Source organism: Pundamilia nyererei, unplaced genomic scaffold (genome assembly GCF_000239375.1).
Source record: "Pundamilia nyererei isolate P.nyererei 1_Seehausen unplaced genomic scaffold, PunNye1.0 scaffold00158, whole genome shotgun sequence".
NCBI lineage: Eukaryota > Metazoa > Chordata > Actinopteri > Cichliformes > Cichlidae > Pundamilia > Pundamilia nyererei.
Window position 1 is genome coordinate 374474 of NW_005187559.1, and position 17557 is coordinate 392030.

Sequence of the window (17557 nt, forward strand, 5' to 3'; positions counted from 1 at the left end):
TCGATTTATTGGCTTTTGATGTGGATATGGATGGCGATAGCAGAATGCTCTTATTGTGGTGTCTGTGTGCCTGCCATTAGCCATCTTGGGGGCATTGCCATGCAGAATGGAGAATTGGAGATGTGATTTCTTCATCTGGATTCTGTCTCAACAGGTTACCCAACAGAGTTGACGGGACGGGGTTTGTTGTGTACGACGGGGCGGTGTTTTACAACAAAGAACGCACACGAAACATAGTCAAGTATGACCTACGTACGCGCATCAAGAGTGGAGAGGCGATTGTCACAAACGCCAACTATCATGACACTTCACCTTACCGCTGGGGAGGGAAGTCAGACATTGACCTGGCTGTGGATGAGAACGGCCTGTGGGTTATTTACGCCACTGAATCGAACAACGGACGACTGGTGGTCAGCCAGGTGGGAGAGCAGTTTGCACAGAAGGGGATGAGGTGTGGATTATAAATGCGGGAGTGGATTATGTTAAAATCTCATCTGACTAGTCAGGCAAAAGGTCATATGTCACACTTGAATTGAGATTACACAAGTGCACTGACAAATAAGATTAAAGAGATGTTGTTGGCCCCCAAAAATGAATCACAAAAACATCATCTGCAAAAGGTTAGGCTGAATTTCAAATCCAATTGTGAGAAAGAATAATCCCCTCCAGCATGGTAAATATTTCATTTATTTTGTAGTTGCCCCGCAGTGTTGGATTTAATAACTTACATTTAAAAAACTGTGGGAATGATTTAGAATTGTTTTCTGCACTTTAAACATATAATACTCTTCATCCTCTGTAATACAAAGTCACATTACTTTGCCCTGCTCACTCTGCAGCCTCAAAATGTGACCGTAAACGTGAAGCATTCGTATTTTAATGCCAGTTGCTTCTTTGTTTCTCAGCCAACAAAACCGCAATCAGGCAGAAAGTTCCTATATAAACAGGGTATAAAATTAATGTGTAGCTCAGATAGTCGTGTCTCATTTATTATCACTATCTTTGACCTTACCAGGAAATTGTTTTTCAAAGCGTATATGTTAAACTATCAATCTGAAATATCAAACCCTGCATGAGCTATTACAGTGCAGAGTAATGGAGTGACAAAGTAGCAAACAAGAAAGCGATAACTTTCAACAGAAATAAATGCTTTATTTTGTGGGGAGTTTTGCTATTTATTACAATGTTTTGAAAAAAAAAAGCCAGACAAGGAGTATATATATAATTTTACCTGTTATTTTGAGTACTGAGTCGTATTTAAGAGGGTTTTTAAAAAAAAACAACTCAAACACAGTACCTAATAGGGGAAAAAAATATTAGTTTAAGAGGGCATGGGGAGCTTTTTTCAAAATCAAGCCGGGCTTTGGATGCACTGATCCAACTTCTTCCATTTCTAATCTGATGCCTTGTACCAAGATAATCCCAGTGCTATATTAGTAATCTGTATTCCTCACTATAAGGAAGAGACTGGGAATTATTCCTATATGTGTACGGAAACATCAAGGTCAACTTAAAACAGCTTGCCTAAAATAATAAAATCTAACTGATTTACTGAATTGTTTGTATTTATTAGTGAAATCAGAAATGCCAAAAAAAACCCCACAATAAATGTCCTTTTATTTGAACATAAAAGTAATTAAGCTACTACGTATTGCTGTCATTCACAGCTGAGCTCCTTTCTGCGTTTTCCTCCTCACACACTAGAGCTGAAAAGATTCAGCTGAAGTGAAATAATATAAATTGAGTTGATGACAGGTGTAATGTTAGTGTAAGCATAATAAAAGCTTCCTGTGAGTGTTACAATGAGCCAATGTCCTTCTAGTTTGTATAATGCCTCTGAGCAGACATAGTGAGAGTGAAGGTGAATGAGCAAGTAGATCTTTTCAGTCATGTGAACTCAATTTGACCATAGTTGGCAGTTAAGTGAAGACTTTTCCAAACATACAAATAGAAATTATTAATAAAAACTTCCAAGCTGCTGACCCTTTATTAAAAGCTTCTTTTGCTCTATCTTAGGTATGTCACTGGATCAGCTCATTGTCACCAATATCCGAACCAGCTTCTGGGATCAGTATCAGACTGATAGTCGATCTAAATAGCAGACTGGCGCATCCTTAATTAAGGCTATCACAGGCTTAGTCTTCAGATTCACCATCAGTCATCTGATGTGTCAAAATTAAGTGACTGGTGATGGACAGGCTTCAGATTTTTCTGTCATTGCCAAGCTGTCGGAGATTGACGATGACGTCATCATTACTGTGATGTTACACGTCGGTTTCTTCACTTGTTTTCAATCTCAAGTTCTGTGTTTTGGCTTTCGGCAGATCCACTGAGAAACACACCTAGCTGCATGCCTAATTCAGTAGTGAATTTTCAGTCCAAGCCCTCAAGCCTAACTTGCTTTATCCAAGAATGTCTATTCAACTTTAATAACAACAAAATAAACATTATACTGTGTTAAATCAGACCTGAAAATACAGAAGGGGATCACAAAGTCATTAGGCAGGTATTTACATTTAGGTTACATCAAGTAAGAAGCGGGGTAATTTTCTCATAAACCTCAATGCAATTGGTCTTTATTTTGCAACAAGATGAGTCACCCCCTGCTGGCATTAGAAGGAATGTAGGATTAAGGTACTTGAATACTGACTCCTCAGACCCAGAGGCTACATCCATCTTTTATATAGACTGTGTTTCCAACATCTATCTTTCTGTCTTGATCTTAAAACTTCCACTAACTGAGTGATGTTAAGATATTTAAAACGAACCATTGAACTAATCTTAAATGGCGCAATTTCCTGAACCTTTTTAACAACCATAAAAAGTAAAAATCCCTCTAAAACGTTGCTGATTCAAGCCTGCTAAAACTAGCCATTTGAATACTTCCTCTTTGCCCACAGGTGAACCCTTACACGTTGCGCTTTGAAGGCACCTGGGAGACCAGCTTTGACAAGAGGATGGCGTCCAACGCCTTCATGGCTTGCGGAGTGCTTTATGCAGTGCGATCAGTCTACCAGGACGATGACAGTGAAGCAACGGGTGACCTGGTGGCGTTTGCCTATAATACCAATCATGCTCGAGAGGAACATGTCACCATTGCTTTTCCCAATCCTTATCAGTATATTTCCTCTGTGGACTATAATCCTCGAGACAACCAGCTTTATGTCTGGAACAACTATAATGTGCTGCGCTACCCGCTGGAGTTTGGACCACCAGATCCTACCACTGGTAAGAAGAGATCTCACCCCATCCCATAGCTTACACAGACAAATCATGTGTACAGTACAGTTGCAAATACTGGTGTGTGGTATGTGCATTTTTTTCCTATAGATGTTTAGCTTTTTGATTATGAGATATTTTGAGTCATGAGTGGTAAAATATGAGATTGCAACAACAAGTATACAGCGAGGTCCATAAGTTGTAAATTTGCCTCTGTACACTACCACAGTGGACTTTAAATCAAACAGTCAAGACTATTAGCTTTAATTCAAAGGTTTCAGCTAAGGTATTAGATTAATTATTGCGGACATTTTTTTGTTTTTAGAGGCTCAAATGTAATTAGACACTTGACTAACAAGCAGTTCTGTGACCAGATGACACCTAACCCCCTTGTTATTCCATGACAAGTTAAAGAGATAAAAGATCAGGAGTTGTTTCCAAATGTTTAAGTTACATTTGTTAGCTTTTCACTGGAGCTCTCAATGTAATGGTCAATTATATTGACAGTTCCAGTGAATGGCCTCCTTCATTTGTCGATGCAAGTGAAGGAGGCCATCAGTAGACTGAAAAAACAAAATAAACCTATCAGAGACAGCACTTTGAGAGGGGCTAAATCAACAATCTTCAAAACATCTTTTTAAGAAAACAGTTCTTAAAAAAACAATGAATGTACTGGCCAGCTCAGCAACACCAAAAGGCATGAAAGACCGCAGAAGACAGCTAAAGTCGATGATAATAGAATTATGTCCATGGTTAAGAAAAACAGCTCCACAACATCTAACCAAGTCTAGAACACTCTCAGGGAAGTAGGTGCATCATTATCACAGCCTGCAATCAACGACGCCTTCATGAATGGAAATACAATCGAATGGAAATACAGAGGGCTTACAACTAGGTGCAAAACACTGATTACACTCGAGAAAAAGAAGGCCAGATTAGACTTTGCCAGAGAGGCTGAACAGTTATGGAAAATAATTCTTTGGACAGATGAAACCAAGATTACTTTGAACCATAATGGTTCCATAATGGTTCCAAGAGAAAAGTATGGAGAAAGAGAGAAACGGCTCATAATCTGAAGCATATCACGTTATCGTTCAAATATGGTGGACGCATTGTTATAGCGTGGGCATGTATGGCTGCCTGTGGAACTGGATCACTAGTGTTTATTGGTCATGTGACTGTTGGTAGAATTAGGAGGATGCAGGATGTACATGGCACAGTGCAGCGCAAATGGATAATGACCCAAAGTACGCAGCGAAAGCAGACAAAGATGTTTTCAAGGCAAAAAAATAGGATGTTCTTGAATTACCAAGTCACATGATTTCTACACAACAGAGCATGCTTTTCAGTTATTAAATACAAAACCAAATGCAGAAAGACTCACAAACAAGCAGCTCCAGTAAAGGTGTGAAAATGGCTATAATTCCTGGGCAGTTATTGCAGTACTTTTATAAAACTCCACTACTATAAAACGAAAACTACATCTTGATTTTATCTTTTGTTTAACTTCCACTTTGGTGATGTAAAGATGCAAAGTCACAACAATTGTGCATAATCTGTGCATACTGACATACATGTTTTTTTATACCGACAAGCTGATGATAAGGTTATTTCTTTCCCCCTAAAACTTGCATGACAGTTAACATTCATTTGGTAATTATGTTGGGCAAGATGTTAAACATGTGACTAAGTTGGACACGTTGAGTATTTACGCTTGTCACTCCAAATAAACCCATATGCTCTTGACACAAACACTACTACGAATGTTTTCAACAGAAAACATTTTTCTTCCAGAAAAAGCAGGAAGATGAAGAAAAGCATTTAAAGTACAAATTCCAAAAACTGGAATCAAACGATTATAGTTCTCTCCCCAGCTATAGTTAAAGTAAAGAAGAGCTGCTCAGGTATGACTTCTGTAGCGCTTCATGTAAGCATCACTGTGTCATGGGTAATGAAAAAGCCATTCAGAAATAAGGCAGAGGATGAAATGGGAACGCCACGCTGCATTTTGGCAGTCCATCAGTATGAGAAGGCGGTTTGGATGTACTGTACATCTGAGCTGCATAAAGGCCTGTATGAAGCTCGGATTAGGCCCAGAGAGAGATGAGGCAGAGACAGACGGGCGGCAGCAGTCTGAGTTGCGTGCTGACTCTGCGTTTGATCAGTTAGGATTTTGTAGTTGTGATGGCTTGCTTTTATCTTCGCATTAGGTTTGGTTGTTAGTGATGGTGACTTCTCTGATACATTTGATAAATTATTTACTTCTCCCTGACTTGTGATGCTGCTTTCTCGCCATCTCCTCCCTCTGTTTCTCCTCCTCTCTGCGGAGAACTGGCTTTGAGAGACTCAAAAAAGTATTTGTCACCCCAATTATTGTCAGACTAACTTTTGAACTCAGCTTCTGAGAGACATCTTACACTAAGATGCAAGTGTCCTTCATTATCTTGATCTTAGCTTTTGGCTTTTGCTGTCAGGTTTTGCTGTTCTCTAATAATTCCCTTACAAGCCCTTTTAAGTCTCTCTCTTTTTCCATGTCTCTCTGTGATTTACTCTTGGGTTACCTCAGGCCCTCTGACCACCACTCAAGTGACCACCACTCTTCCAGCAAGGCCGTTCACCTCCAGTGCGAGCCCCTCTACTGCCCGCCCGCTGGCCCCCACCTCGCGCCCAATCGGTTCCATCAACAAGAATCCCGATCTTCGACCAATCACTGCTACTGTGCCTGTCACCCGCCGGCCACCTCACCCTCCTCAAGGCTCAGAGCCACAATTTTGCGAGACGAAGCTCGTCCGCGGTGTCCAGTGGCCAACAACACAGCGAGGAGAAACAGTGGACCGTCCATGTCCTAAAGGATCTTTAGGTGAGAAAAACCTGCGTGCATCTATTTTCAAACATTTGTTCTTTTTTTTTAACTCATCATATGAGCTTCAAGCATACTCGTACATAAAGTACCATGTGGGTGTTTGCCATATATATCAGCGCATGTGCCCAAGTGATAAGCACGTTTGGGCACTCACACTTGTTTTTTTCCGCTGTTGTTGTCTTCCATCCTTGCGTTGGTCCCACCAGTAGGCACGGTCCCCGAGGACTTGCAGATGAAAGCTCGTCCTCCACAAATGAAAGGCTCATCTCCCAGAGAAACAGAGCTGATTGAAAGTGGCGAATAATAAAATGAAAGACAAGGCAACACAGGCTTCACCTCCCTTCATGCTTGCTACTTTACTCTTAAACATCCAGCCGTCAAAAAACAAAAAACCTAAAACAAAACAAAAAACTCTGTAGTTGCAGAAAAAAAGAAATCTCCTCCATCTTTCTTCCAGTGTCTTTTGCTGTTTCTTTATGTTCTCTCTGCGTTAAATCAGCAGCAGGCTTAATTGCCTCGTCTTGGCAGCGCTCTCAAACCTAATCTGTGGTCGATGGAGGAGAGTATAGAGAACAGTAACAGCGAGGAGAGAAAAATCAGTGGGAGAGAGAGGAAGAAGGGAATATGAAATGCAATGCCACATCTGCTCTGATCCTTTCAACAACTATGAAACGTTTGCTGCTAGGGCTGTGCGATATGACCAAAAGCTCATATCCCGATATTAAGACATCTATCGTTCGATAACGATATAAATCACAAAAATGTAACATTTTCTGTAAATTCTGTGAATCTCGGGCAGCTCGACTTCCGTGAATTGTTTCCATTTTTATACATAAGTTTTCTTTGTGAGTATTTATTACACAGTGTGCTACGGGGAAAAGCCTGTTCTAACGTTTGAGTCTAAGGTTTATTTTTTAGCACCTGACGGCTCTTTTTTGCTTCTCATCCGTAAATAATCTGCTCTTTGACGTGATTCAGTTTATTTTGATAAGTCTCAACAGGATCTTGAGCTTTATTGTGAAAGGTTTATGTGGAATAAGCAGGCACGCGGTGGTTTTACCGTCATTGTTGCTAACGACAACGCATAAAAACAAACGCTTGTCTGTCTGTAGTGTGGTTATATTAAATGTAAGAGAAAGAGAGAACTTTAAGAAATCAATAGAGCCACTACAGTGACCATCAAAACGATGAAAAAATATTGCCGTAAACAGTTTATTTTGCAACACCACGAAACAAACGATAGCGTAAAATGAAACGATAGATGTTTTTATATCATCATCCGAGATATAGCGTTATATGGAACAGCCCTATTTGCTGCATTGTCCCCTGTCCCTCGTCTCTCTTCCCTTCTCTGCCTTCTCTTCGCAACTTAACGTTGGTTATTTGTGTTAGCAGCAGACAGACCCTCCTCTGGTTTAATCCCCCCATGCTGTCCTTTCTCTGAACCCCCGTAACTGAACAGAAAAACAGCTGGAAATGAGGTTTGGTGGAAGGTGCTTTCCTTCAGGTGTTTGACAGTGAGAGATCTTACCTGATGTCTTTGCTGTACGACTGTGTGAACGGAGTAAGCATTATGTGCTACGTGAGGACGTATTCCTTTAAAGTCATTCTTTTTACATCATCGAAACCTTTTCTTACCCAGTCATTTTCTCCCTCACTTTCTCATTACCTGTACTTCATTATTTAACCTTTTTCACTTTTGACCCATTTTCTCTGAAATTCTGCTCTACCTCCTCCTTCCTGATTCTCTCTCATCTTCAAACACTTTGAGTAATTTTAAAATTCATTTCCTTCCATTTTTCTTGTTTAAAGAAAAAAATTCTCCCACTTTTGAGACGCCTAATGCTTAATATATCTGCCCCCCCTCCCATTCTTCTGCTTTTCTCTAGGCATTGCTTCATTCCAGTGCTTGGCGGATCAGGTCATGTGGAACCCACGGGGTCCTGACCTTAGTAACTGCACCTCCCCCTGGGTCAACCAGGTAGCCCAGAAGGTGAGACCTGGAGTCAAACTCCCTGGCCATGGGTCTGTCCCTTTCCTGTGCCCCACTGCCCCGACTATCTTCCCTGTCCACCTCCACACACACATTAACATATCTCTAGGGCTGTCCTGATTAAAATACAGACTCATTTCAAGTGGCTCTTTATTACAAGGCATCTGCTCTTAATACTTAATTAACTCACTTTTTTTTTAGGTAACATACCTTAATTACAGCTAGGGTAATTTATTTAAAAAAAAATCAGCCGTAGCGTCTCACAGCTTGCATAGAAGTCAGCCAATTCAATTTCATTTTGTCTTGCTTCGATCGTAGTCTCATATAATCCATTATACCTGTGCAGTAGCTAAACGTCATGGTCTCTAGATGATGCCCAGTGATTAACTTAGCTGACTGCTATTTAAATTTCCAAACTGTGTTACTAAATACTTTGCGGAAATCTGATCATTCCCCAATTTTGACAGTAATCAGATTTCACAGTCTATTCAAAGTGGAATTCGGAGTACTCTCGTTAACACAGCTACATTTCTGCTGGAGAAATTCTTGATTGTTTAGCCATGCATGCCGCTGAGCAGCTTTCCTAAAGGTTTTTTAAGTGTATGCATGTGCCTGGAAGGGTAAGTAGCAGCGCTCTGAAAAGTAACATCATTGAAGAATCCATTATACCTTCTCCTTTTGGCGAAAATCAATCGCAATTGCAAGGCGGTTGCTAAGGGTGTAATTTGCAAGTGAAACAGGGCTAGGGAGAATAAAAACTTCATGATGTGTTGTACAAGGTCCATCTTTGTTTACAATGATGCAGGAAGAGCTGGTAATGAAGACGGAAATCTGATTACTGAAAAAACATCAAGCTGAGGGTTTTGTGTGCAGAGCATGTGTATTGTTGTGGTACGCGTGAGAACATTTGAACAGTTTGGGGTTTGTGTGTTAATGTGCAGATAAAGAGTGGGGAAAATGCTGCCAACATAGCTAGCGAGCTGGTGAACCACACTCGGGGTCGGATCCAGGCTGGAGATGTTAGCTCTTCTGTCCGACTGATTGAGCAGCTGCTGGATATACTGGATGCCCAGCTTCAGACCCTGAGGCCTGGAAACAAGGAACCAGCTGGAAGAAACTACAACAAGGTAGAAGAGAGTGTCAACAGTATGTGCGTGAATAAAGACACACACTTGATGATAAGATATATTTAACTCAAGAATAAGAAAAGAATGCTTCGCGTCATGCAGATTTACTTAGCAGCTCATAAGCAAAAAAGTGGTTTCTGATTTTGTTTAGTTTTTTTTTTCTTAATTTCAGGCTTTGTTTTTCTCCCTTCTAGCTTCAGAAGAGAGAGCGGACCTGTAAGGCATACATCCAGGTAACTTTCCTCTTTTATCTAGCTGCTTTACATGCCTGTGGAGTCGGACTGCTCTGTGACTTAGAATAGCTGAGGGAAGATAAATCCTTGAGCAGACTAGGCTTGTGGATGAAGTTTCTTCAGCTCTGTATTGTGATTGATGCTGCTTTTGGAATCATCACTTTTAGAAATTCTGGTTTGTTCTGGAAGGCAGTGTGAGTAAGATGTAGAATAACTTCTGCCAGACACCACGTACTAAATATTAAAGTATTTTCCAGAGCAGGGCAAGCTGCTCTTATAGTTTTTCTATTGCTCATGGTGTGCATATATGTAAAATTATATTTCAACTAATGAAGAAGTCATCTGTCTGTGATTTAATTGTGGCTTTTTTGCACTGTGAGTGGTCTTAAATGCATAGTAGTGCCCTTGGCTTCACTGTGTTTCACAATAAGGGACAATATCTGTCGCTTTGAGAAAATGTAATTTGACTATAGCACGAAAGGCAGCCGTTGGTGTTACTACACCCTTCTGTGCTTTTTCAATATTTGTGCAATATCTGTTGTTCTGAGGGAGCCGTAATCTAATATCAGGAAAAGGCCTTGTGTATGCTTCTCTGTAATGATGAAATGCGGCACTCTGCAGCGCAGTCTTTTATGTGCTTTGACCTGTCTGCAGCATATAGTAATATGACCCCACATCTTCTAATCTCAGTTGGTGCAAGATGAATGTAAAGACTGCTGTGTAGTATGTTACTCGACCATTATTTTTTGTCACTTACTGCAAAGGTAGCTCACTGATCCGAGGATAAACGAAAAACACCCTCTGTCTTCTTCTTCTGTAGCTGATAGAGTGCATTCTGATGCTGAATTCATTTTCTTAACAGCAATGGTCTTTATTCCACGCAGCAGTCAATCCTTCATTTTGAGAGGCCTGAGCAAGAGAATTACATGATTCATCAAGCAGGCTACTCCAATAAATTGGATAGCTGATACAACCATCAAAATTGCCATTAAATGAATTGTAAGTGTGAAATAGAATGGTAATATGTCTTACATAGCAGAGTAATAAATGTAGTGCAAGGAAGTGGTGAGTTTCTAGGAAGTTATAGTGCAATAGACTTTGCACTTTGAGGTGCTAATGTTATACGGTAACACTTTACAATATAGCACACAAAATGAATACTTACCAAAAAAGTGACAAACAAATCAGGAACTAACATGTTTAATGGCTAATAAGTACCTAAGACTTCTTTCTGAAAGAACACAATGCTGGAAACAGTGTTAATGAACCAGTGTCTAATAATTAGTTACTAGATAGAATTGGATTTACTCCGGATTGGGTTCTAAATGACACAAATTCAATAAGCAATAGCAGTTACTGCACAATAATGAAATTGTTATTTTGTGTTACCTGGTGTGCTATTGAGTAAAATGCTAAGTAGCTGCTAGGGATGCATCTGAACTTCATGATTACCTTGCTATTGCCTAACATTACATTTGTGTTCCTACTTGTGTTAAGTAGACAAAAGAATCAAAGCGAGAAACTTCCTGAAAAGTTAAATTAGTTCCTCATTTGTCACTTTTACTATGTATGTGCCATATTGTAAAGTGTTCTTGCTAATATCGATCATATTACTGATGCTATTGATGCTAGCATTAATGCTATGCTTTCTGCACGGGCCAGGCGGTGGTGCAAACAGTGGACAATTTGCTCCGTCCTGAGGCTTTGGAGTCATGGCAGGACATGAACAGCACAGAGCAGTCTCACACTGCCACCATGCTACTGGACGTCCTGGAAAAAGGAGCCTTCCTGCTGGCCAACAACATGTACGGGAAAAACTTTACAGACCGAGCGCCCAGCATTGGTAAGAAAACAGCAGTGAGGTCAAGATCAAGATGTTGTTTTTATTGTTACTTCTGTTATGAAAGCATAATCACGAATTTTTAAGGTAGAAAAAAAATAAATCAAAAAGTAGCATTTTTTCTCTTTTTTGCTTATATTTTATTTTATCAAAAATATGTAATATAAATCTTGTTAACTAGAAGGACACTCAAGAGTCATTTGCCAAGGACAGTGCCTATCACTGCCTTTTACAGTGGCTGTCTGGATCTGTACCAACATTTTATGGGTTTGTCTTTTGAGCATGCCCAGCCGCTGCAAGTTTAATGAAATTCGCTCTGGTAGTTTATGCTTAATGGTGAAGTAAATTTAAAACAAATCAGTCAGATACACAGGCCAGCAAACAAACAGCACTGAAAATATACCTCTACCTCAGCTTCTACCTTGGCAGAGGATTGTTGTACACATGAATTGAGGCCAGTACTGACTGCTGTTCAAATGCAATGTGCAGTTTTAACTCCAGATTGTGGCTCTAAATTTGTCTTGTGGTTGTTGTTTTTTTAATTAAAAAATATGCACCAATTTCTGTGTTTCTACCATCAGATCTCCAGGTGCACGTTGTAAACACAGAGATGGACATGCAAGACTTGTCCTTCCCGCAAAATTACGCCAGTGACAGCACCATCCAGCTTTCAGCCTCTACTATCAAACAGTACAGCCGCAACGGTCAGCAACCCTTACCCCATCCCTGTCTGAAAAATTGCACTGTCCTGTGCAGCCTCTCTCTTAATGTTTCCATTTGCATTTTCATGCAGGCTTAAAACAATCTGCATGCAGTTGACTAAGTTATTGGTTCATAATAATAGGCTAATCAGATTAACAAAAGCGCTGAGACAATTTCTTTTCTTGATGGTTTCTTAACAGCAGTCTTAATAGAATAGCTGGGGAGGCGTGTAGATTACAATCGGCCCCAGTCTGACAGAGCAATCTCAGCACTCCCTCTCTCCTCTCTTCCCCATCCCATTCCCTCGCTCCGTCTCTCTCCACCATCTTATCCCCCGCTCCCATCTCTCTTGTTTCTAACCCAGCACCCCTACCGCCCCAACCCCCAACGCCATTGCTCCCCTCCTCCTTCCATGGCCCCCTCATCCCCCTTTTCTGTTTTCTGTCTCCGCTTGGCTCTGCAGTGGGAACGAGATTAGAATGATTGAAACAAACGCACATGAAATATTCATATGGAATAATAAGAGATCTGTGAATGCTTGAGGGATGAATGTTCCATTGCCCTCCACATTAAATCTCGCTCTCTTCCACCAGTCAAAATGAAACGGTCCTTACCATCATTCTAACCTTCACTAACTCACTCTCTCTGTCTCCCTTTCACTCACCCTGTCACTCCCCACTCTCTGTCGCTGCCATTCTTCCAGCCCTTTCCATATTATGGCCCTTTTTCTGTATTTGGTTTCCCCCCCTCGCTTTCTGCTCCCCCCCCTCTTAAGATTTCATTTGTGTTTCCCATTTCATTTAACATACACCTTTCACCCCACACTTACTTTACTTTTCACTCTTCTATTTATTTTCCGGTATTAATTTGTCTGTTTTTTTATGTGCAGGACAAGTCAAGGTGGTATTCATTCTGTATAAAAATTTGGGATCCTTTCTTTCCACTGAGAACGCCACTGTGAAGATGGAAATGGAAGGACCAAACCACGATAAGAAGCGCCTGGTGGTCAACTCTCACGTGATTGCTGCCTCCATCAACAAAGAGTCCAGCAGAGTGTTTCTCACTCAGCCAGTGATTTTCACGCTTAAACATCTAAAGGTAGGCAAATTCAAATTTCTCATTTGTCATTCTGAAAGATGCACCTCCACTGATGTTTTCCTTCATCCGTCTCTCTTTTTTGTTCTGCAGTCGCACAATTACAACACTCCAAATTGTTCTTTTTGGAACTACTCCGAGCGCTCCATGACTGGCCAGTGGTCATCGCAGGGCTGCAGGCTACTGGACACTAACAACACACACACCACCTGCTCTTGCAGCCACCTCACCAACTTCGCGGTGCTCATGGCTCACCACGAGCCCGACGTAAGTAAACAAGGGCGTGGCAGGCACACACTTAAATTGCAAGCCTGGTAATTTATGCAGACGTTCACTCGTGTGAGCATTAGCGCTCGCTCACTCTTAGTCACACACCCTCACACACATGCACATTAATGTTCCCTCTCAAGGCTGACAAGCTCTTTGTTTTGAATTTTCTCTTTTCCTCCTTTCACTCTGACATTCAGGGAGGCACAGGCTTACAAATTCATGTCCCTCTACTTCTAACTGACATTCACATGAATTTGAATGTCATGTATTTTTTTCAGGACGTCTTGTCTCTTGTCTTCACACTTTAGCTCCTTGCATATATTTGCAAATATTAAATAAGGCAATTTGGCTCTTTCTCTCCCCTCCCCCTGTTTTATCCATCCCCCTATTGTTTCTGCTGCTTATCTCCTATTCCACTATTCTTTGTTCTAAATTTCTCTCTCTTTATTTGTCCAATTCTGCTCCGCTGTCTCTTTCTCCCAATACTGCTTTATAACCTAAACCCTTGGATCTCCCTCCCTCCCCCCACACACCTTTGTTTCTTGCCACCGTGCAAACCTGAACACCAGGGACAGATGCACGAGCTGTTCCTTTTTGTGATCACCTGGGTGGGGATTGTCATCTCCCTGGTGTGTCTTGCCATCTGCATCTCCACTTTCTGCTTCCTGCGGGGGCTCCAGACTGACCGCAACACCATCCACAAGAATCTCTGCATCAACCTCTTCATCGCAGAGCTGCTCTTCCTCATCGGCATCGACAAGACCGAAAACCATGTGAGTCGGTAGCAAAGCAAACGGATACTTTCTATGGATAGAGGTTTACTTGTTTTCTTTGATATAAAATACTTTTTACCATCTTTGCGTTTACTGTTACATGTCCCCCTTTAAAGCTTAGTGTTTGTGCCCATTTAATGATACTGAATCACAAGATCTAGTTACTTTTTACATATTCCGGTTTGAAAATGGCATTAAGCACAACACAGGCGACTTTTAAACTTTTTTTTATTGAATGACTTTGAAGCTGAAATCGAGGCACTGTGTCATTATCCTACTCTATAAAACATTTACTGCACTGAGTAATGAATTACCACTCAATAATATGCACGGAGCCCGTGACCCAGGGGCAGCTTTTCATTTTTCCCTTGTCAGTGTCCAGCACTACTTCCAGATAGTAACTCCGTTCTATCCTCTTGTGGTTTCACTCAGTTATATACCTTAATCTTAACTGTATCTCCTCCTCTAACTTCATATTTTCTCTCTCCTCCTCCTTCTTCCCCTTTCCCTCTCTCTGCTTTCTCCATGGCTGCCACACTCAGATTGCCTGTCCCATCTTTGCTGGCCTTCTGCATTTCTTCTTCTTGGCTGCCTTCTCCTGGATGTGTCTGGAGGGTGTGCAGCTCTATCTCATGCTGGTGGAGGTCTTTGAGAGCGAGTACTCACGCAAAAAGTACTACTATCTGTGCGGCTACTGCTTCCCCGCACTTGTGGTGGGCATCTCTGCAGCCATAGACTACAGGAGCTATGGGACCAAGAAAGCGTACGTGTGAATACAGGCCTTTTGCACCTGCAGATTGAGAAGTAGGATTATGCTATTCCCCCAGATGGAAATGTAATATGCAGTGCCGTGTGAAGGGCTCTTGCACCTCCCCACAGACTGTGTTCTCTGAACACACTTAGCCAAAGCTTGATGATTAGCCTTCATAAGATAATCCGCTGAGACAGAGAAATAGTGTGTGCATTCATGTGCATGAGCTCAGTGTGAGTGTACAGTTGTTTGTTGGTTTAGTTGTGCATAAGTCACTTGTTTCCTCTGTGCCACTCCAGATGCTGGCTGCGAGTGGATAACTACTTCATCTGGAGCTTCATTGGACCTGTTTCATTTGTTATTATGGTATTAGCTTTACTGTCAAGCAGTATTATTAGCTTCCATATTTCGATATCCCGCAGTCAGAAGTATTTCACCAGCATGCAATTTTGCAATGTTATTAACAATATGAAGTCAGTAATTTTGGACTAGAGTGCTCACTGCACATTATTTATTTCTTCCTATCGTCTTTCCTTAGCTCAACCTCATTTTCCTCATGATCACTTTGCACAAGATGATACGCAACTCTTCGGCACTTAAACCTGACTCCAGCCGCTTGGATAATATTAAGTGAGTTCAAATTACTCAGTGAGACTCACACATTTTTATTTTTGAAGAAAAAAGACATTTCAAATTGTCTTAGTGTATCTGTGCATCAACTCAGTGTTAGTTAATACCTCGTTCTCCGCTTCGATCAGGTCCTGGGCACTAGGGGCCATCACTCTGCTTTTCCTACTTGGCTTGACATGGGCCTTTGGCCTCCTCTTCATTAACGAGAATACAGTCATCATGGCCTACCTTTTCAGCACCTTCAATGCCTTCCAGGGCATGTTCATCTTTATCTTCCACTGTGCCCTGCAGAAGAAGGTAACAATTCCAAACTACATCTTAAAGGCACTTTATATAAATTCAATTAATTACGACTAAGCAGCTGAAATGTTGTGTAGATGAACAAATGGATGGATGTGCCAGTCTAATTGAAATTCAGTAGACGTGCTCAGAAATATTGGATTTTGTTTCATTTTGCTGTTGCTGTGCGATAAAAGGCTCTGTTGCTCCACATTCAGTTTAGCCTATAGAAACGAGAGTGTTTGTGTTTATGAGTGACTCTCAAACCTGTCCACTGTGCCGGTGGTGTTATTTTCTTTACAGGTCCATAAGGAGTACAGTAAATGTCTGCGTCACTCCTATTGCTGCAGCCGCACCTCTACCAACAGCTCCCACGGTTCGTTGAAGAACTCGGGCCTCCGTGCCAACAACCGCTACTACAGTGGCAGCCAAGCTCGCCATGCAGCAGCCCACAGACAGGTGCAGGCAGCACAGACCCACACATAAACACTCGCAAACATATCATCAGTGGAAAACACCGCTGAGTTTTAAAATGGTGTTTTTCTAAGAACAAATAATGAGTAAAAGCAGCCTGTGCAGCAACACGACTGTTTTAGTGGAGCAAAATGAAAAATGTTATTTGTTTTTTTTGTTTTAAACAAAGAAAAAATGTAAAAACAAAGCAAATCTTTTCAAAATTAGGCATGGTTTCTCACTCTGCAGCTACATTTTCTCCCTGTTTAAAAGGTCTCTTATGTAAGATTATGAAGTACAAAATGAGTATCTGCTGGGATTTGATTGCTCATCAATACCAGTGACTCACTGATTACTAAATGCTCTTGAATTTAGTTATTTAGCCCACAGCCTAAGCCAAAGGTGCAAAAGCAACATTTAAATAATTTTTTTTTTTTTCAGTGCACACACGGAGCACATTTAAAGTGCGTTACATGATTTATGACGTGCAAATGATGCCCACTAATCAGTTGGCTTACTCTTATTTCTACTGTGAAAATTGAATCTTTATTTTATTTATTTTTTAAATGTTTGGCAGTTTTTCTAACCATTACTGAAAGCCGTTTGCTTGGGAGGCTTGATGACTCAGTTATAAAGATATCCTTTGTAGTCCACATGGTGTATATATAGACACAGGCATCATGCACGTCATTGGAAAATACTGTAGATGCTGGCATATGCGCAGCTGCACAGACACATACACAAACAATGGCAATTATTGCTCACAATCGGCAAACAAGCTTTTTCAAACTGTAATAACACTTCCAAACAACAATTACATCGGCTACTACAGTCATGTCTTACAAATCTCAAGCTTGTTAGCCTCCGTCACGATAACATGACAAAGCTGTGTTTCTCTTTACTCGACGCCTCAGTCTCTTTGTCTGGCGTGTTTGCCTATTGTTCTTTGCAGATTAGAGCGAGCCCCACAGTTTTGATTACAGCTGCCCCACTGAGTTACAAAGTCTACCCGCCGTGTTTCTATATTTAACTTGTTGTGTGTTTACTGCCACTCACTGCACCATGCTTCCTCTTCCAGAGTCGGATCCGCAGGATGTGGAACGACACGGTTCGGAAGCAGACGGAATCTTCTTTCATGGCGGGAGATATCAACAGCACCCCGACACTCAACCGTGGTGAGACCTCCCTCTCTATATTTCTCCCTCCATTAAATCATACTCGCTGAAATTCTCAGACACACGTGACGCACATACAGATTTACAGCATTTAACAAAGAAAATAGAGAATGGGAGTAGCGTGGACAGAGCCGTTATTCTTGGGTGTTAAATA

The 17557-nt window shown here is 41.1% G+C and overlaps 1 protein-coding gene across 2 annotated transcripts in view; it reads left to right on the forward strand.

Moving 5' to 3' along the window:
- Nucleotides 1–17557, forward strand: part of adgrl1a (adhesion G protein-coupled receptor L1a) — a 96232-nt gene that overhangs the window by 68335 nt on the left and 10340 nt on the right. For both annotated transcript variants that reach the window (XM_005745365.2, XM_005745366.1), the window contains 17 exons: nucleotides 155–419; nucleotides 2901–3228; nucleotides 5786–6079; nucleotides 7972–8075; nucleotides 9017–9202; nucleotides 9397–9435; nucleotides 11098–11278; nucleotides 11857–11979; nucleotides 12867–13075; nucleotides 13166–13339; nucleotides 13912–14115; nucleotides 14658–14878; nucleotides 15166–15232; nucleotides 15405–15496; nucleotides 15625–15793; nucleotides 16079–16234; nucleotides 17307–17403. In XM_005745365.2, coding sequence (XP_005745422.1) covers nucleotides 155–419; nucleotides 2901–3228; nucleotides 5786–6079; nucleotides 7972–8075; nucleotides 9017–9202; nucleotides 9397–9435; nucleotides 11098–11278; nucleotides 11857–11979; nucleotides 12867–13075; nucleotides 13166–13339; nucleotides 13912–14115; nucleotides 14658–14878; nucleotides 15166–15232; nucleotides 15405–15496; nucleotides 15625–15793; nucleotides 16079–16234; nucleotides 17307–17403 — 2909 coding nt within the window. The remainder of the gene's footprint in view (nucleotides 1–154; nucleotides 420–2900; nucleotides 3229–5785; nucleotides 6080–7971; nucleotides 8076–9016; nucleotides 9203–9396; nucleotides 9436–11097; nucleotides 11279–11856; nucleotides 11980–12866; nucleotides 13076–13165; nucleotides 13340–13911; nucleotides 14116–14657; nucleotides 14879–15165; nucleotides 15233–15404; nucleotides 15497–15624; nucleotides 15794–16078; nucleotides 16235–17306; nucleotides 17404–17557) is intronic.